The 21,200-nt window shown below is 31.8% G+C and overlaps 1 protein-coding gene and 1 non-coding gene across 2 annotated transcripts in view; one reads left to right on the top strand and one right to left on the bottom strand.

The window, feature by feature from the left end:
• The window catches only part of LOC107361385 (uncharacterized), a 38,112-nt gene extending 21,150 nt beyond the window's left edge, over window positions 1-16,962 (top strand). The window contains exons 3-6 of the mRNA XM_015928206.3: window positions 12,429-12,710; window positions 13,102-13,240; window positions 14,436-14,563; window positions 14,958-16,962. Coding sequence (XP_015783692.2) covers window positions 12,429-12,710; window positions 13,102-13,240; window positions 14,436-14,563; window positions 14,958-16,750 — 2,342 coding nt within the window. The 3' untranslated portion in view covers window positions 16,751-16,962. The remainder of the gene's footprint in view (window positions 1-12,428; window positions 12,711-13,101; window positions 13,241-14,435; window positions 14,564-14,957) is intronic.
• A 1,014-nt stretch (window positions 16,963-17,976) lies between these two features.
• On the bottom strand, window positions 17,977-18,049 carry TRNAK-UUU (transfer RNA lysine (anticodon UUU)). Its single transcript has one exon. It is a non-coding gene; the product is annotated as a tRNA-Lys (tRNA).
• Between the last annotated feature and the right edge of the window lie 3,151 nt (window positions 18,050-21,200).

Genomic DNA, 21,200 nt, shown 5'->3' with positions numbered 1-21,200 from the left:
CTTCAAAATTGCCCAAAAGTTGGTCAATAATCGTTTAATCACAATTGTTTCTGTAAACAGCAATTATTCAACTCTTGTAATCATTAATGAAACTTCTGATTGTATCAACTTTTTCGACTTTTTCGAAATTCGATTTTTAAAAGTTGATTGTTTTCCATCTTGAGCTGTATTTCTCGATTTCCCTCAAGTTTGAGCTTCGAATTTCGGATTCACTTTTCGATTCTTGTTTTCTCGATACTTTCAATATTGTCAACTTTTGATTTTACACTATTTATCATGGTTCAGTGAATTTCCTTTCCTGCATCAGCAGAAAAGTGGTTCAATAATGGTGACTGTAATAAGCTGAAAGAATCTTTTTTTTTTCTTCATTTTATCGATCAAACTTTTCAACCTTTTTCAAGATAATTTAATAGAAGCGACAAATGTTGATATTCAATATTGATATTGAGTTTCAATTTTCCATGAATCATGTTTTCTGTTCTCTTCATTATGCAAGTTTTGAAATTTTTGGAAATTAGTTTTGATGAGCTTTCAAGATTATCGAAAGAATTTCTTGTTCGTTGATCAAACTTGCTTTATTAATGACTTTCATGATTCAACTTCAATTATATTCTCATGAATCAAAGATTGTAAACTATTTTTAATGTTGCTTTTTTCCAATTTTCACTTTGCAATCGGAAATTGGATTCATTTGATTTACAGAATTTAATGAAGAAAAAAATGTTGAATTAAACACTTTTTCACAGTAAATTAACTTGGAGTAAAATTTATCACATTTTCTTTCATGATCCAACTCGACTAATTTGATTGACTTTGCATGAACGAGTTTGATTCGAATTTGATTGTTTATCGATATTCAATTAAATCCAAAGAGATTCTCGATTCTCTTTAAAGACGTGTTTTTACGAGGAGAAATGTAATGATTATCATCTCAATTGGAAAAAAAGAAAAGGAAGAAAAAAGTGTTTCAAGTCAAGTGAAACTGTCAATGATGAAAGATGAGGTCAGAATCGTAATGAAGAGAATCAAGAAAAAGGTAAAAGTCGATTGATGCGATTCAATTAGCAGATGAAGAGGTTACAAGATGAATCAAGTTGGACAATAATTAACACAAGTTTTCTGAATGTTCAGTGAATACAAATGACAAGACATAAAGAGCAATGAAACTCTTCGATCAACAAAGCAAATGAATCACATGAAAGAATATCATTTCAATTCGTTTTCGAAAATTTTCTCCAAAATTCTTGTTCTACTTTCAAATTTCCATTCCAACCTTTTCCTAACGAATTTCACAAAATTTTCAATTCGAATAAAAAACTCCAAAAAATTGATCGAACTCAATTTTTCTTCTCACAATTATTCCAATTCTTAACTTGCACTCGATGTTGAAGTGAATTAAATTTGCTAATAAAAAGAATTTCATTTCGAACATTTTTTGTTCAGAAAATGACATTAAATAGCAAAGATTAAAATCATGAAGAGAACGAAAAAAAAAACAAATTCTCACCTTTAGTGTTAATGAACATTTATTTAAACATTTTCATTCCACCTTTTCATCATTAACATTTTATCGACTAATTTAATCGGCAGAAAAAATTCACTGAATATCATTACCATGAATTGAACTCTTTTTTTTCAACTTTTTTTGTCAACTCAGTTATTCAAATTCTTGTTTCCTTTATCATTATCATTACCATTATGACTGTTATTATTGTTTCACTGGGAGTGATAAGAGTAAAAATGTTTGATAGAGAAAATTATTTTCTCTCATTTCCAACAGCAGAGTGAAAAAAATAGTGAATCTGGAAAAGAAGAAAAAAATTGAAAATTAAACTGTAACCATAAAATTTACTTTAATTACACAGATGATTACAAAGGCAATTACTTTTAATCATTATTAAACATTGGAATTGAACCTTTTTTCATGAGAAGAAAGAAAAGGTTGAAAAGTTGAGGAAAAAAGTTCAACTGCAAAGACAAATGTGTTTCTTCGAGAAAAGACTTTTTCTCGTTTTATATCATCTAATTGTAATTATTTAGTTAACTCTAGTTTTGTGTCAATGTTGAACCATAAATCAAGGCAACTGTTAAATTGATGTTGCACTTTGGGAGTTTCAGGCAAGTTTAGTAGTTGAGTGAAACGATTCAGAAGCTGACACTCTTTGAACACATTTTTTACCCAATGAACATAAAAATTTTTTTGAGTAACCGTTTAATTCATATTTACTCAAAAATTTTCGGAAATTTTTGTGGAATCTTTTTTTACTTCTTTTTTATCATTTAAAACAAATAATTCACATAATTGTGAATCATACAAATTTTTAGTAAATTTTGGTTAAAAAACTACTTACAAATCATAAATTATGATTCAGGCTGGCTGAAATCAAATCTTTGAAATGAAGATTTAAGAAAACAAAAAGATGTTACAAAAATGAAAAAACAAGACCTTTGACAAAGTGAGTTTAAGTTGAGAATCACCGTATTTCAAATAAGAATCTTTTATTCAAGAATCAAAAATTCGAGATTTGCGCTCTTAATCATGTGGAAAGTTTATCTGAATAGAAAAGCTAGAATCATAGAGAATTGCAGCAGAATCAAACAATGGAGATTCATCAAAACTTAACCACTTGCAATTTAATTCAGAACTTTAATTATTGTAGACTTTATTGATAGCTACATTAATCTTAGTTCTCTCTTTGTAGCCGAGTGGTTTAGAGGACAGTACAGTGCCATGTAGGTCCTGGGTTCAAAACCCGATAAACTCAGGTAAATTTAATGTTAATGACGTCACTACATCTTTGATGATTCTTGATCTTAAGAATCTCAAATGTGGAATCTTAAATTTTTAATACGACTTGTGAGTCGTACAATTCTCTAGAATCACAGGAAAAAACTTAATATAAATTGAATCGAATTTTACTCAAAAAGTAGTGTTTACTCAAATAAGAGTAAATTGTCCACTACGGAACGTTTTTCGACTCTTTTTTGAGTAAACAGTGTTCATTGGGTACTTAATCAAATTCTTACGCCTATCTTAACCTGGAAATAATGAAAAGTGCGAATGTGAGACTCGAGCAACTCTGTTTTACACTCGATCTAACTTTTTCTTCCTTTTACCTCATTATCTTCATTTTTTACCCTCAAAAATGTTCTCATTAATTAACTAATTTTTTGCTTCTCCAAACTCAATGCTTGAAGCTTCAACTGATAACAATTGAATCTAATGACATTGATGCTTCAACATGGAACCAAGATTAGTCTTTTTTTCGCTTTTCAATATTTTCCTGAAACTTCTTTTTTTTCTCTTCCTTTCTGTTTTGCTGTTCAACTTGTGCTTTTTTCCTTCTAAAGCACATGATTATAACCATGTTAATGAATTTACCAATGATGACAATTATTCCTTCTTTTTGTGCCTTGAAAACAATGAGTTTATCTGAATTTAAATCAAACAATTCTGTTTGTTTTTGTGAATGGAAAATGACTTTTCTTGGAGTTTTGCTTTTCTTTTCTAATGGAAACAATTGATTCGTCTTTTGAAGGGAAATTATGAAAATTATTTCTTCTTTCGTTAATTTTTACCATTGAGTGAAACTGTGATGAATGGAAGGTTCAACTGGAAGATCATCAAGAGAGTTTTGATAATCGTAAAAAAAGTAATTCATGAGAAAATGTTGAGCAAGATTAGATGATAATGATGACAATAATGATCAGAGTTGGTATGGAAAAAAAGAGTTTAAGGAAAGGGAGAAAAAGAGTGTTTCAGTAAACAGGAAATGTTGCAGAAAAGTTGTTCACAAAAGGGATTTAGTTCTGAAGAGAATTCAGATGATAATGATGTTTCCATAGGAAACTTGGTTAAGGCTCATCAAGAGAGATACAGAATGAGAGAAAAGAAAAAAAGATTGACCCAAGTTTTCCTGAAACTCTCTTTTCTCAGTGAGAAACTTGCAAGAAATTTAGACTTTTCGCTATCATAATCATTAACATTCCCTGTTGAAATAAAATGAACCAATATGATGACATTTTCACCATTTCAGTTTCCCTGTTTGATTGCCAACTAATCTTTTAAATCTTTCCGTTCTCACCTTTCTATTGACCATAAAAGTCTATCACTTTAATACCTGTTCAAAGGAAAAGCTGTTTTAAATGTTATTCAATTTTCAAGATAAAATCTCGTCTAGTCATTCGGGTCAAAATAAAAGCTGATAACAAATCTTGTTCATCTACTTGTTACAATGATAATGCAAAATAAACTGATGAGCCAACCATGAGTCTAGTCAGTTTAACCTATCAATCTAACCTGCGAGGAAAAATTATGTTACAAATCGTTATTCGTCGTTTATTTACTCAATAGTTGATCTGAATTTTCAAAGTCGAGCTCTTTTTGAAAGTCAGACTCGAAGCAGCCTCTAGAACTGAATGAAAGATTTAGGGCATCGAATTTTCCATAGACTTACAATACGAAATATGCAAAGAAAGCAAAATTTTTATGCGAATCACAATAAAAATTACTTGAAGCTTGAACCGATTTTGCAAATAAATGAAAAAGGCAATGAAATTGAAGTTTTCAATATTCATTCAGCTTGACTGTTGTCAATTTTACTGCTTGTTACTCTTAACATTGTTATCATGTTATAACATTGTTGCTGTTAAATGATGCAAAAATGTCATTTTGTTTTTTGTCACAATTTTTTTTCTGCTGACCCATTGTGAACAATGACAGATAAATCATGTAACCAACCTGAACTTTTTTCACTGCCAAATCATCATAATTGCATTTTGCAAAATTGTACTTTTATCGGCACACAAGCTATCAATTTACAAGATGATAAAACTCACATCTTAATGATATTTTTGGTGGTAAAATACAACAAACTATTGATCAAAATAAAGCGAGAAAACATGAAGGCGAAAGAAGTGAAATTGGTGTCAATGAAACTCTTCAGAGCAACATTTCGATATTTTCTGTTGCCTGTAATATTGTTATCATTTGTAAACAAATGGAAAGACAAGTTAATGTAACAATGCTCAAGGTGCAAGAGAGTAAAAGTGAGGGCAAAAAATGTCGCCTGTGGGTGGCAAATGAGAATAGAGATGGAAAGAGAAGAAAAAAGTTTACAAAAGTTGAAAGGAAAAACTTAGTCAAATGTATTATTAACTTGTAACTGGGAGTGAAGAATCTCATGAGATTTAGTAACGAGTAAAGATATCCAATGATGAATGATGAGCAAGAAGAGGAGTGAGTAAAGTGAGACCAAGAAAACAGTAAAAAGATAAATGGTAATGTTGAGAATGAGATGAAGAATGAAAAAAGTTCATGTTTCGAGTAAAAAGTAGGGGAAAAGACGAGTTTACTCTTCTGTTGTTGCAACAAAAAAATACATTTGAACTCGAAAATGAAAAGTTCAAGGGTAAACTGCTATTAATATTCAAACTCATTATCTATTTACCTTTTTTTTCGAACTTTCATCTTTTCCTTTTCACTCATCAGGGTTGCTCTGGAAGAACAAAAAAGTCTGCCTTTTGTCTCAACACCTTTCATTAATCAGCTTTAATCATCATCATCATCATTCTGATCGTCACTCGCCAACTTTAATTTCAAAAGTTTTCCAATTTAAACTTCTTTTCTCTATCTTTAGGCATCTTTATTCAACTTCATATTTCAACTTTTTTTTCCAGAAACTTTGAATTCTAAATTCCATCACTTTTTTTCCGAGTCCCAAAAAAATGGGTTAAGAATCGAATCAACCTTTTGACAAGAAAAATGAACTTTTCACTTTTCACTTTTTTCCTTTGGATCAGCTTCTTTCAAGGATGAAACTTGAATATAAAGGTTTGCTGCTTGACTCGAAGTACAAGTAAAGACTTCATTTTGACCAGTAAAGAACACGGAATTTTGAAACTTCATTGAAATTTTCAACTTTTCTTGAAATGTTGAAGAAAAGGTAAAATTGTTTCGTCAAGAGTAATTCAAGAATCAAGTGGCTTTTAAATGAAGTCATATTGTTACTGACCAGATGAACAACTCGAGTTATCTGATGTTGGCAGTTTTCTGGTCAAATTTGGTTCCTTTTATTGAAAAGTAAAATGGTGAATTTGGGTGAAATGAAAAGAAATTTCAAGTTGAAAATTGATTCTCAGTTGTGATTGGAATATTGAATGACCATGAATGGTGGACACAGAACCTTGAATTTGCTCTTTTTTCACCTTCAATGGGTTCAATATTTGAATTTGTCTTTTCTTTATTCACTTCTTGTTCTATTCCTTGGGATAATCAGATGAATTTGTAATATTCAAGTGTGAATGGAAAAAAGTGTTTTTCCCATTTTTCTGATTAACTATTTACTTTATTCTCACAATTGTCAGCATTTCTTGTTTGATTCCAGAAAAGTACTGAAACTTGTGAATTACATTGAATCATTTTGTTGGTGAAAACAAGGTGAGACTCTGAGTGAGATAACAACATGATATTGATTGGTTAAACATGTTTGAAAATTGTTTTTTTGACCTTTTCTGTGTAAAGACAATAATTGATTCTGGCTCAATTTGGTACAATCTTGAGCTTCATTACAAGAAACTTGAGGAAAGTGAATAAACTTGTGAGACAATTATGTCAACAATCATGAGTTTGTTGTTACCTTTAAGCAGATCATTTTGTCTTCTTGTTCATCATCCATTGTTGTCACTCTTTTTTGTCTCAATCTTGACATATTCATTATTCTCTTCAAACAAGTTCGAGTTTCCTCCGGTTCTTTCATTAGCTTCCATTCTAATCACAGTTCAATTCATCTTTTCTCTTCTCAGTTTTGCATCTTTCAATTGACTAAAGAATTGATCGAAGCAAAATTTTCAACAAAAAAGTCATTTCCACATTTACTTGTAAGCCAGACCAGCAATGTGACTAGACGGTTAGACTTGAGCCAGTTCAAACCAATCAAGTTGAACGGTTAACAGTCAATCGATCAACCCATTGACATTGCTACCCACAACTGTGAATCGGTTGAAGCTGTTTATGTTCATGTTTGTCAACAGCTAATCGGTTCAATCCGAAAAGCTTTTGCTTTTGGTTGCAAAAAAGTTTCTTTGCTCATTCCAATGTTTGATTCCTTAAAATGTTTCGTGTCTTTGCATGAAAAAATGATGTGATTTATCGCATCAAAAATTAGCGCATTTGCTCTCGTGAATGTTTGGACTGATTTTTGTGCTTTTATCATTTGGAGTTTTTTTTGTGTTTTGAAGTTTGGATGAGAGAAAAGCCAAGAGAGTTCACTTAATCAGTAGTCAAGAACTGCAGCTGAAACCATGAGAGAGGATGTTCGTTTTAATAGAATTTCAATTAAGAAAAGAAAAGAACTTTTTAAACCCTTTTCTTTGTCATTATTTTCTTTGAAACTTTTTGTTGAACACATATTTGTGTAAAGCAAACTCTGAAGACAAATGCAAAAGCATAGACCAAAGGCATACGAAATTGCATGAATCTGATTTTTGCTATTCTCTAAATTCTGTTACTTGATAACAATTTTATTCCACAATTTTTTGGCTCATTTTAGATTCTTCTTTTATGCTTATTTTAAAGCCAACATTTGTGTTGCATTTTTGCTTTTCTTTCTTCATGGTTTAATTTTGTACCTTTTCATTGAAGAGGAAAGCAAATTTGTTCAATTAGTTGAAACCGTTTTGCTTGAAGGGATGAACCATCAAATCTGACTGCAAGAATTTTTGTATACAAACTTAGGAAAAGGAAACACATAAAACCTGGAAAAATATTATTGCAAAGTAAAGCAAAAAGAGATGAAAATTCACAAGAGAAATGCAAACTCATATTGCATACAATTGCAAGCATTTCAAGACAAAAGTTGAAGTTGAAGGAAAAGAATGGTGAAAAAGTAAAGAAACATTTAGAGGTTGATCAAGATGATGTATTATGGTGGAAGAGTGCAAATTCATATTTTAATGTTGAGCAAAAGTAATAATGGAATGAAATGTAAATCCAGAGATTCAATGATCCATCAGTTGGAATCGCAAACGAATGAGAAGAGTTTCATTTCCAACTTTACTTGATTCACCAATTTGATTGACTTTTCGCTTCTATTTTTGTTAACCAAATTTTCATTTCTCATCTTCATCTTCCCATCTTGCCAGAGTAAAGAAGTTTTCAGAAAACTTTTCACTTCGCTTTAGGCAGTTTCTTGCATCAACTTTGACCACATTATTAGGTATTTCAATTGCATGATATTTCAAAATGAAAAGCATTTAAATTCACTGAGAGTAAAACGTATCAATGGAATAAATAAACTTCCATTGTTTTCCATCATTTACCCTGACTCATGATAATAATTTATTCAGGTTGAAGGTGAACAAATTGAGCAAAATGTTTCTCCAAACACTTGAAGCATCATGGAATAAACTGAGTAGAGAAAACAGTTTAAATTGTAAATCAAGATTGACTTGTCAACTCATTCAGCTTCATCATTGCTTCGATTGAAAGACTTTTGGAAAATCTTTTTTTCCTAATTTTCTATTTTTAGTTATTCGTTTGAAATTTCTTCTTCCAATGGAATATGAATAATTTGTAAAGCAAAATATCGACTCGTGTGGCCTCATCATGGTGATGATCGATTCTTGAATGATTGATAGCGATGACCATCTCATGTGACTACGATTAATTCATCATTTATCAAACATTATCTTGCTCATTATTCATCATTATTCAGATTGTCCGGATAAACTAATTGAAAGGAATCATGAAAGTGAAAAGAAAGTAATTCTGAATTGTATTGCTTAGTATTAGTTGCGGAGTATCAGCGTTTTCATGTTGATTGTTATTGATGGTAATTTGTGAACATTGAAGTTCCAAGAAAAGCTGAAATTATTTGGCTTTGATTGAAAACTTGAAAAAAGTCTTTACAAAACTAAATTATAAGACTTTTTATAAAGAGATTTATTGATTTCAATGTTTCATTCAGAACAGGAAAAGTAATTCGCCCAATTTTACAATTTCAATTGTTAAGATGTCACAGCTCAACTAATCCTCATCAGTTGAGCAGCTTTTATTTCATGGGAAATGGCGAAATAGGCTTCTATTCAATTTGATATACATTTACTCATATTTCAAATAGCAATCTTGGATTATCAAACTGTAACTTGTACTATTTGTTGTTGAAGTTTTGGTGAAGAAAGCAAAATTCAAGAGAAAATATTTTTATCGAAAAATAATCAATTTTCATTCTAAACTCGAAAAATTTCAAAATGCATTCATGTTTATTGGTAAAGTGAGAAAACATTTGTTTTCTTAGTAAATGTAAATCATCAGTCATTTCCAATGAGCCGAGTAAATGTATTCACCTTCACCTAACAAACAGCATCAACTGCAGTCAGTTAATGTAAGCAATAGGCTGGTTCACGTGAAAATGTAAATTTACTTTCAAGTGACTTCCATTTGCTTTTCAATTTTTCTTGTCTTTTCCTTTTTCCGTTCAGCACCTTTCTTGCAAACATTACCATATTGCTTAGCATGTTGTGATGAGACAAAGAAAGAGAGAGAACAAAAAGTGAAGAAAAATAGAAAATGAAAACTTTTTTGACCAATTTATGCGACTCGTTAGGCTGTTACTGGGATAATTTTTATGCAGCTTCTGTACATCTCTTCGGATCAAAAGTTTGATCACTTGAAGCTTCCTCCAGTAGTTAACTACTTGTTTGCCTGCATTAGCATTTCAATGGTTCGGCTCATCAATCTCATTTTGTGAATAATTTAGATTACTTTGTTGGCTTGTTGGTCCATAGACTCAAGTGACGAAAAGCAGACTATTTTAGGGTCGCTTTTGTTTTGCTCTTTGGCTCAGTTGAACTTTTCAGTTTGCATTTTACGAGAAATGACTTCCATGAATTCTGTGAAAGTTGATTGCAAGTCTTTGAAATTCAACTCGACAACCTATTAGGAAAGTGATTATTGTAATTTTTCATGATCATTGAACCAATTTATCTGAGAAGGCAATCAAAATTTCAACTTGAATCATTGTCATTACTAACTGGATTGTGAGTTGAACTGAAAGTTTCTGCTTTTATCGTATATTTAGGATAAAGTGTGAGATTTAATTGACATTAATGTAACCAACAAGTCGACAAAGAAGCTGCAAAAGCTGTCATTCAATTATTTGAACATGTTTAAAATCACTTTTTAATCATTCATCAAACTGTTATTTTTACACTGATTCCTCAGTGACATTGATATTGTTCAATTATTTGAAACATTTTCCATTGACAGTCTAAACGGATAACTCAAATCTCATCTGCAATGCCATTTCCTATTTCCCATTATTTCTTCTCTTTTCTCTTTTATCATCTTAAACTGTTCATTTTCCCTGAATAATTGTCACCTTTTCCATTCTCTATTTTTTCCTTTTACTTTCTGTTTCATGATCATTTCAAAAGTTTGCAAAATAATCGCAAAAAGCAAAAAAAGAAAACTTCTTTACTTTTTGTTCATTTAATGTCACACAACAGTTTATTTATATCAAAACTGTATAAACCAACAAAACCCAATTTCCTGAATTGATTTGGTGAAAATGAAAAACCGGAAATCAATTTCTTCCTTTCATTCAGCAACATGCCAAGCCAAGGTGAGAAGAGGAAAACTTGTCAACTTGAAGTTTAATCTGAATGAGACTCATATTACAGGTGAATCGTGTTGACCAATAGATGAAACTAGAAAATATGAAAAAGAAATTTTCTTTTCTCTTTCACGCCTTCAGTCAAACAAGATGAAAGCAAATACATGGAAACACGATTATTGTTTCCAGCAAAAGATCATCTCATGTTCACCAAAAGTTCTAAAAGTGAAGCTCAATCGAAACTTCTCTTATTATCAAAATGATAATCTTTATTAATTCAAAACTCGAAGCAACTTGAAATTCTGATTGGAATTGAACAAAAATTGAACTTTTTTTCTGTTGCTTTCCAAATGATAATCCTTTCATGATATCATCTTTCCGGAGACTTATTTATCATTAATCTAAATGGATGTGGAAGAAGGAAAACAGGGAATGACGAATATCTTCTTTAATGATGTTATTGTTATTGACCAACATTATTGGCCAAAACTAATGTTACCCTGAATAAGGATGATAATAATGATAAACTTGTAAAGAAGACCAAATAATCGGAACGATCCAAATGAACGGAATCAAGGGATTTGATGAAAGTTATATTTAATGGAAATTGGTTCGAGATGGAAAAGATAACATTTTCAGTTTATCAGTTTATCAACATTTGACTTTTGTCTTCATGTCTCAACAATAGAATCGAATTAAAAATTTTCATTAATTTCGAAAATTTTCTCATCATTTTCCTCACTTTTCAAGTCACATTTTGTCTTAAGTGATGAATGATCGAAAAATGGTTGTCGAGCTGAATGAAATTTCGAGTGAAATTCTGATTGAAGAATGGAAAAGATGATGAAAAGTGGTGAACAAAAGTGGAGGGAATACCTTTACCATGGCCATTATCATCATCATTTTCTTTTCGTTTTTTGTTCTTTATTTTTATACACAAATCCATTTCTTGTCAACTCAATGAAAATGGAATCACGTACAGTTTTTCTTTGGGTGGAAAAGGCAGAATCTAATAATCATCCTTCATCCACTTTCTTTATGTGCATATCTATGGGAATGGGTATCGACTATCATGATGATGATCATCATCAGCATTATTCTTTATGCTTGTCCATTAGGTTTGGTAGCCGAAGAAGAAGAAGAAAATGAGAGAAAAAAAAGTAAAATAAAACTTGATATTCTCGCATTGAAACCAGTCAGGCAAAACTATTGAAGGATAAGGAGGGAAAGGATAATGGTGATGATGATGAGGATGAGAAGGATGATTAATAAGATGAAAAGTCTTTGTAGCAAGGTTTCATGGGATCACATATTAATCCAATTGCCTTTTACTTACCTACATAAAGTTAATTTTAACCATTTATTTTGGTTACAGCATTTGTAATGAACACTTTATAGAGTGATAAAAGTAAACCGAAAAATTATCACAAAAAATGATTCCATCTTTTCCTTACAATTTTTGACGAAAACGAAAAGAATGAACAAGATTTGGAAAATTTTGCTAAAATTTATAAATTCGATTTCGGAGTTTTAGTCCAAATTTTCAAAATAAAACTTGCTTTAGATTTTGTAAGATGATGAAAACGGAAAATTTTAAAGAAAAATTTTTCGATACTAAAGGGAAATTTTGGAGTTTCGACCAAGTCTTCAAGCTTGGTTGACTCTTAGTTTGATTTTTTCGTCTTTTCGTTTTTCGCTAGTTTCTTGCATTTTTCATTTTTTCATGAATTCATTTTTCTTCATTCATCTTCATTCATCAAAATCTGTTTTCTTTTATTTATGATAAATTTTCTATTCTCTTTTTTTCATCAATAGTTTTACGTGAAGAATTCAAAACTGTGCCCAAAAGTCAGGCGATTGTCTCGGGAGATAAAGTTACCCTTGACTGTGTTCCACCTCGAGGTTATCCTGAACCCAAAGTGTACTGGGCCAAAGATGGAAGGCCAATAAGTCTACCAACAAATAGGATTAAACTTGTTCCCGGTGGGAGTTTGCGAATCAACGATGTTAGGCCAAATGATGCAGGTCGTTATACTTGTATAGCTGAGAACACAATTGGAACCAAGGAATCACCTCCAGCAATCCTGGAAGTTTCAGGTAATTGTCGATGAAAAGAGTAAAGGAAAAGTATAGCAAAAATATGAATAGAAACACTAAATTTACGAGTTTTACTCAAAGTAAATTTTTAAATGTTTACTGTTGGTTAACTAATCAAATTATAGAGATTCAATTGAATAAACAAAGTTCAATATAATACTTGATCAAACAAGCTGACAATTTAATTATCAGATTCATGTTGCTATCAATCCTTTTCAGTTTCTTTTTGACTTTGAGCGAAAACAGTTTTACCATTAATCATGATAATCATGAAACTAACAACGAACATTGAACAATTTGAAAATCTAATTTTTTTATTTCTTTTTGTCTTCCCAATGAAACCATTCATTGACACGACTGACAATGGTTACAATGAATTATGCAAATCCAGTGAAACCTTATTTCATCCGAAATCCTGAGAATGTTTCAGCTCTTTCTGGTGAAACAATTGAATTCTCATGCAAAGTGGGCGGTGAACCTGCACCTTACATTACATGGACCAAAAAGGACGGCAAAATCGCCATTGGAAGGTAAAATTTATTTTCTCATTTAAAGATGAAAGTCAATTTAAAGTGAATATAAATGAACGGGAAAACGCAATGAAATGAAAAGACAAAATGTTTGAATAAAACTGTTATTTTACCTTGGAAAAGAAGAAAAGAGGAAAAAATGAAAGTAACAAGGGAAATAAACTTAACTGGCTTCTGGTGTGATTTTCAATTGATTGACAGTTGAGAAATGAAGAAATGTTGAGAAGAAGAAGAAAAAAGTTGACTTCTATCATCAACTTTGAGGTTTTCCATCTTTCCTTATCTTCTTGTTGTCTATTTACTTCATCCATTCACATCCCGAGTCTCATCATTAGGTTGCTTCCAACGAGTGAGAAGTTTACATTTGACACTTGATTTTGTTTCCTTTCTTTCACTCAAAGAACACAAATAATGACGAATCGATGTTAAGGTCACTTTTCATTTCTTGATTGGCTTCATCTTGTTCCATCATCTTTTACTCGATAATCAAACTTTACATATTTTTCATTCTCTTGTTTTCCCTCTTTACTGTCAAACATTATTTGTCCATCAATTTGTTGACAAGAAAGCATTTAAGTCTGGATTAGCACACAGATTCAATGTTGAACTAAACTGTTCAATATAAATATCAATATCAATATGCCAGTCTCTTGTAAACTCAATTTTCACTGTCACTGGATTCAAGTCAAGCAAAGTTTACCCAAAGTCAATTTGTCGTAACTTGTTAATCGCTCAAAAGTCACTATAACTTCATCAAATCAGTCGACAATTCAACTTGGTCAATCAATTTCTATTTGGGTTTCGCTATAAAAGTTAATTCTTGATGTTCTCGAGTTTTTACAAGATTACCGCTTGACAGATGAGTTTCACTTTCTAAAGCTTTGTCTTTCATTAGATTATTAGATTTCATTAGATCATTTTGAATCATTTGCATTCACTTCATCTTGACAATGAAAAAAGATCTTCCATGTAAATCAGTTTCTGAACATATAATTAAGATCGATGCCAACATGACCAAGTTGACCATTTAGCATTTACTCTGAAAACTCTCCATTAAAAGTTGTTTTGTTGAGGAAAATTTAGATTCAAGTTTGGAGAGATGCGAGTTGTATTTGAAGCTAATCAAAATCAAGCTGGAAAATTTACTTAATCGTTTCTTCTTTTCGAATATTTTTTCTCTTAATATTCTTTTCAGAATACAAATTAAGGAAGATAAAACGTTGAGAATAAGAGAAGTTAAACCTTCAGATAGTGGTGTTTATATTTGTGAAGCCGTTAATCAAGGAGGACACATATCATCATCAGCATCTCTATCAGTCGATTGTAAGTATTGATCATTTTTAAACTTATTGTACGAATATAATGAAATTATAAAATGTTAGTCGAAGTCGGAAATGCTTCAAGTTAGTTCAATCGATGAGGTTGAATGCAGCATCGAATCGAAGAAAAAAATTATCCAGAAATTCAGATCATAATATTATTTATTATTCGAAATGCAATATTACAAACTGAGAAATTATTTTACATTTTTTTCTAAAAAAACTCCAAGCAATAAGAAATTACGAAAATCAATGTTTCGATAAAAGATATGATTATTTGTTATCTAATACTGTTTGACATTAGCTACTTTAAGCTATAATAGCTTTAACCTTTGCCGAGTTGACACAAGTTAATGTTTGCTTGTTTAACAATCACTTTTTACCTTTTCTCTTGCCAGGTATACCAAGTGACTTTTTAATTCAAAATGTTGCAGACAAAGTGCCAACCCATTCACCTGAAAACCTTCGCCTTGCCGTACTCAATGAAACCTCTGCCAACCTAACCTGGTCAGCCTTGCCTGTTGATCAATGGAAAGGTGAACCCAGGGCTTACTTTATTCGCCTAATGTCAACAGACCATCGTTTCTGTTCACATTTCAACACAAGTCCATATCAAACTGACCTTATTCTTAACAATTTGATTTACGGTGAAACCTACGAGATATCTGTTGCTGCCTTAACTTCATCAGGTATTGGCTCACTAACCGAGCCCATTCCTCTTCACATGGTTACCAGTTACAGTTACAATTGGCAAACTGGTTCACCTTCATCATCATCCTCATCAACTCTATCCGAGTTGCTTCTCAAAGACACTACCTCTTTGACCTCAAACAGCCTAACAAAAGATCCAATCTTCATCTTTAGTGCTATCCTCGCTCTATTTATACTCTCATTTATAATACTTATTTTATTTGCTCGACGTCACATCAACTGGAACAAAGGAATGGGTGCCTACATAACTGTTCAGCTCAACAACAAATGCGACGACCTGGTCGACTCCAAGTACACCAAAGGCAATGGACCTCTAACAGGCCCAGGAGCCGGTGGAATATCAGCCTCTTCAATAGGTAATCCAGGTTATTGGTTGACTGATAAAAAACTGTCGACTTTCACAGCCTCATCATCATCATCATCACCACCAAAGGGTGCATCAAAAACACAATCAAAATATCATCACCAAGCAAACTCGGGTCCACCCGTGCCAGTCGGTCAAGACTATCTAACTGCCCATTCAGATGAAAGTGCGACATGTGAAAATGTAAATGAAGCCAGTAAACGTCATCTAACCGGTTCAATCAATGGTGTGCCAAGTGGTGAAGTTGAAAGTGAATTGGATGAAGTTGAAGATTGCATTGAATCAGATTATGCCGAAGTTGATGATCGAAGTTTAAAGACATTTGGTAAACGACTCTACTCTTCACCTTCAACCGAACCTTATGCAACAACTACTCTAATGAAATCGTTTCGTGGGTCAACCGAAAACACAAGTCTACTCGGTTGTCCTACCTCAAGTCAACCCAATGGCAAGTCGATGCATTCACTTGCCTCAAGTCGACCCGTAAAGGGTAATGTTGCGGGCAAAAAGTTGAACCTGTCTGCAGTCTCTTTAAACAGCAACCATTACCCACCGCATCATCATCGACTTTCAAGTGTCAATGGTAAAGGCAACAAACCATTGACCATGGAAGGTAAACTCAACTCGCAACAGCAAGCCCAATACCACAGTCAACATCAACATCTAAGGACAAACCAGTCCAACTCTTTTCACCATTCATCGCACCTTCTTTCATCCTCTTCTTCCTCATCAACTTCATCCTCTAATCAAAATATAACTTTAATCAACTGCCAAAATGGTGAGACACAGGCAACGGGTAAATCGCTTCTCACCAACTATTCAAATGGTAATCATTTAAATTATCATTCTCATCACAATCAACATCAATCACGTTCATCTTCACTTTCAACCAGTGACTTGATAATCAACTCTGCAAATGCCAATAGTCGTTCATCACCTTCAGCATCAGCATCAGCCTCACCCTCATCTTCATCCAATTGTTCATCAACAATCAATACCAATGGTATTAACAATCGTGATAACTCAAACTTGGTACCATCAAATGTAACTGTTCATTGTCAATATCATCCCATTGTTTTAGCCTCTTCTGGCTCTTATTTCGAGAAATATTTGTAAAGAATTTTCTTTTCGTTCTCTTTCAATGAACGAAACCAGAAAAAAAACATGATAGAACAAGCAGAAAGAAAAAAGAGTTTGATTGCTTTTGCAAAATTGATTGCAAGTGAATTTTACTAATTTGGATTCCATTAAAGTCCAAAATTGATTTATAAAATTGTAATATTTATAAAACGAAATTCAATAATAATGTTTTTTTCGCCGAAAAAAATTGCATTTTCATTTTTTCCTTCACTTTCATTTACTTTGATTCAACACTCGACTTTATCAGTTCATCATTTGTTTCTGGTTTTTTTGCTTCAATTGCATTTGTTTGCTAATCATTGATCAAATGCAAAAGCTTTTTTAATGAGATTGTTCAAGTGCCTTTTACAAGTGTCGAGTATCTAAACCAGTAATCCAATTCAGTGATAAATGTTAACCCTTTTATTGCCACGGATTACATTCAAGTAACATTTGACTATCTAGTGTAATTATCACTGATTTTGCTTTCAGATTATTTTGTTCACAAATGCTTGAGTTGAAGCAGAAGCACAAGTTTCAAGTTAATTTCAACCCTTTTCCTATTCATTCAGCTTCAATTATGACCAGTTCAATTACATTTATAACCAAACATTATCTCATGCTAATAAATGCAAATTAATTGACATTTCTCCTCACCAAAGGTTCGTGTAAAAATGATCATCTTGATCATCAAATGCACGATAAAAGGCAACCAAAATTAAACTATCATAACTAATCAGGTTCATCTCATTAGATTGGCCAGTACAAAGTACCAAGACTGGGCAGGAATTTTCTTATCCATTTCCTGATCATTTCCTTTTTAATCTCAACACCTGAAAGCGGAAATTAACATAACCAAAAGAACAGAAAAATTCAAAATTTAATTTCCATTTGCAAATTTTTTATGAATTTGATTTCCATCACCAGCGCCATCTAGTGTTGAAAAATATGCAACTCAAAATCGATTCAAAAAGGGCGCCATTCGACCTCGAGTAATTAAAGCGAGATCGAACTCTTGCGCGAAAAAAATCGAAATTAGTTCTGATAATTAAGAATTTAAATTAGCAGAAGCAAAAAATACTTCAAAACGATTCAAGTCAAGTTTCGGTTATAAAAGGCCGAACTTACCTTATAAGGATACAAAAGTCTTTCAATATTGGAAATGATGAAAACTAATGAGTTGAAAGCATTAAAATGAATCGATTTGACAAAAAGGTTGTGCTCGCCCAGACAGGGGCTCGAACCCTGGGCCGTTAGGTTAAAAGCCTAACGCTCTACCGACTGAGCTATCTGGGCTCCACATGAGGAAAATGCTTAACAGAAGATGAAATACATGGAGATAACTCGAGAAAAGTCAATGAATCCAGTTGAACCTAAATTGAGTTTTGCCATCTTTAATGGAAAACATTTCAATCGATTTGTTGGTGGAAAAATATAATTGAATTTTAATGTACAAATGAAGTTTACAATGAATCGCACTTTCAATTCTCATGACAACTTAATTATGATCATTTCTTTCATTTGTGTCTTGTTCAACAGCGTCAATCAGTCAACATAAGAACAGACCAGATGCAGTTGACAATGTTTGCCAATTGAAGAAGAAGAAGGAATAAGAATTGCAAAGACAGAGAAATAAAGTTATCTAGTTTTCCATGATAGAGTTGCCAATCCAAGTTGATTGTTGAGAAGATGAAAAGCTTTTCCAAAAACCATGAGTTTAATTATTTTGCATGATGAAACTTATGCAAATGGAAAAGTCAGAAATCTCAACTGAAAATGTAACCAAAGACTTTTCATCATTTATTGCAATATTTCATTGAAATAAATAACATTTTACTCTTTTCTTGTTCAACTTGAAATGAAAATGAAATGAGAATGAAATTGAGTGAAAAGGTAAATTAAATTGAAATTCAAGTTGCTTCAAATTCGAGACATTTTTTCTTTGTAAATGAATAAATCAAAGGTTAATGATTTGGAGTTTGATTAATCAGTTGAAGTAGTAAAGCAATTGCATGATAAAGTTGAAAGACTTGAAAGCAAAAATGGAATGTAAAAAGTTGTGCAAAATTCAATTCAGGATAAAACCTCATGTCAACCACAGAGAAGCATTTCAATGGTTCAATTATCGCGAATCAGTGAATCGAAATAATATTTGAGACAAAAAAAGGTAAAGAAATTTTTGTCCAAAGATAAAGATTCGTGCTTTCCTTCGTCATCTTTTTCCTCTTCAATCATTATGGGTTATCATGAAGACGTTTTTTTTACTCAACAATTGTTTCAAGTGAACAAGACTCGAGACTAAATGCCAAAAAAATAATAGTTGAACATCGAAAGGAATAAAAAGATTTTGATGAGGATTTTGCATGTTACCTTTTTTTCTGTTTTTCTTTCGTTTTTTTCATTTTCTTTTCTATTTTCTTCTTCTCCCATCACCATCATCATCTTGCTCTTGTTTATGTTGAACTATCAAGGGAGTTTTTGAGGTAATGAAGAAGCTACAAAGTAAAAAAAAGTTACAGAAGCAGGCAAAAACAGAATCAACAGAAATGCTCGAAATAGTATTGTAATGCTATTAGATTAATACCATAACTGATTCTCCATTAATTTTCATTTGGATCATTACAGTTGGGCTAATGGAAAATCAATGAAATAATTTGGAATTAACAGCAAGATAAAGATGGAAGATGAATTTGCAATGGAAAAGATGGTTACAGGGAAAGATAAACACGTACAATAATCAATTGCACTCAACTTGATTCAAACAGAAAAGATTGATCAATCTTTTTTTTCATTCTTTAATTGTTTTCCATTCAAAGGTAATTGTGTGAATAGCAAATGAGAAACACTGACTTGATTATTGATATGAAAAAGCTTAGCTTTGGAACCGATAAATGATGTGAACTTCAAATGGAGAGAAAGATAATGCAAGAAGTAGCAAAGAAATGAATTTTTCCTCAGATTTGTTCACTTTCTTCAAACTTTTCTATTCTAAACTTTACTTTCAGGGAAGTTGCTGTGCAAGTTGATAGCTTGCACATGTTTCGAGGGAATTGGAAAGAGTTTCGATTCGCACTAATATCCAAGTGAATATTGAAGTCAAAAGGATAACCTCTTTGGCTCTTGTGCGCCTCGATAACATCGAAGGGATTGAAATCAATATTGTTATGGATACAATTAATAAAACATTTTATATCTTTGAGTTTGATTAAATAATTGAAGCAAATTGTTTGCAATTTTTCATTGCAATTTCAATCAATACAATGAAAAGGTTTTGTGCTGTTTTATGTTTCTTTTCATGAAACAACTTTTTTTTGTTATTCAATTATTAAACAGCATAAAATGTATGAAAACAGAAGAGCAAATATCAGATTTCATTGGATCAACAAATTCAAGATAACAAGCTAAATGTTGTTTCTATAGATGATGATAATGATGATGATGAGCAAATATTAATAAAGAGAAACGGTAAAAACTGGAAAACATGAGACGGAAACAAAAAGTAATGGAAGATGAGAAAGAAAAGTTTGATGAGAAGAAGATGAAGACAAAAAGTTGAAACAATATAATGCTGTAAATATGAAGCTGCCAATCATTAAAGTTGATTTAGTAACTGGCTTCTTAACAAGTAACACCAAAAGTGTATGGAAAGTTGCGAGTAAAATGAGAGCAAGAAAAGGTAATCTGGAAATGCGAGAAACTCGAAGATGACAAAGTCTTGTGATTCGTATCATCATCATCATCATTGCTTTCCATTTTTCATTTTCATTATTCTATTATCAAAATTGAGAGAATATAAATGATTCTCTTTTTCATGGAAAAAAAACTACTTCATTCTTTTCCACTCGCATTTTGCTCTCTAAGTGATGAGGTCGTTCTCAAGCTGACACTGATATTCAGTGTAATTTGGACCATTTGTTGCCAAAATGATCATCAACAAGAAACAACTTTTCCTTTCTGTTGCAATGTTAAAATCGATAATCGAGTTGACAATCATTTTCTTTGCTCAACTGATGTTTATTCAGATTTACTGTTATTTTTTCTCTATTAACTTTGCATTTTTATTTCCATTCTTGTCGAGGTTCAACTTTTCACTTGGAATTTTAATTTTCGTCAAAATTTAGCCTCAGTTTATGCACATTTTCAAACTTCTGAAACTATAAAGATTAATATCGATGTTGAAGTGGATTATTTTTGGACTCTGTTCAGATTTGGCACGTTTACTTGAGTATTTCCCCTTTGATGCAACTTGATCTAATTTAGTCTTTTTATCGATCATGGTTTCATTTATGTAAAGAAAAGAATTGAAATTCATAAATGTACTAAATTGGTGTCTAGAGGGAAACTTGGAAGTTATTTTGGATGGAATTGAAGTCATCAAGAGTATCGATAATCAGGTTATTGAGATGCTATTGCATGGCTTTAGATTTAAACAAATTCATGTGAATGA

The sequence above is a fragment of the Tetranychus urticae genome, chromosome 1, assembly GCF_039701765.1.
Source record: "Tetranychus urticae isolate SD_2017Ah chromosome 1, NJAU_TeUrti_SD_1.0, whole genome shotgun sequence".
Lineage (NCBI taxonomy): Eukaryota > Metazoa > Arthropoda > Arachnida > Trombidiformes > Tetranychidae > Tetranychus > Tetranychus urticae.
The sequence above is the reverse complement of the archived record's forward strand: the minus strand, read 5'-3'. Positions and strand labels throughout refer to the sequence as shown.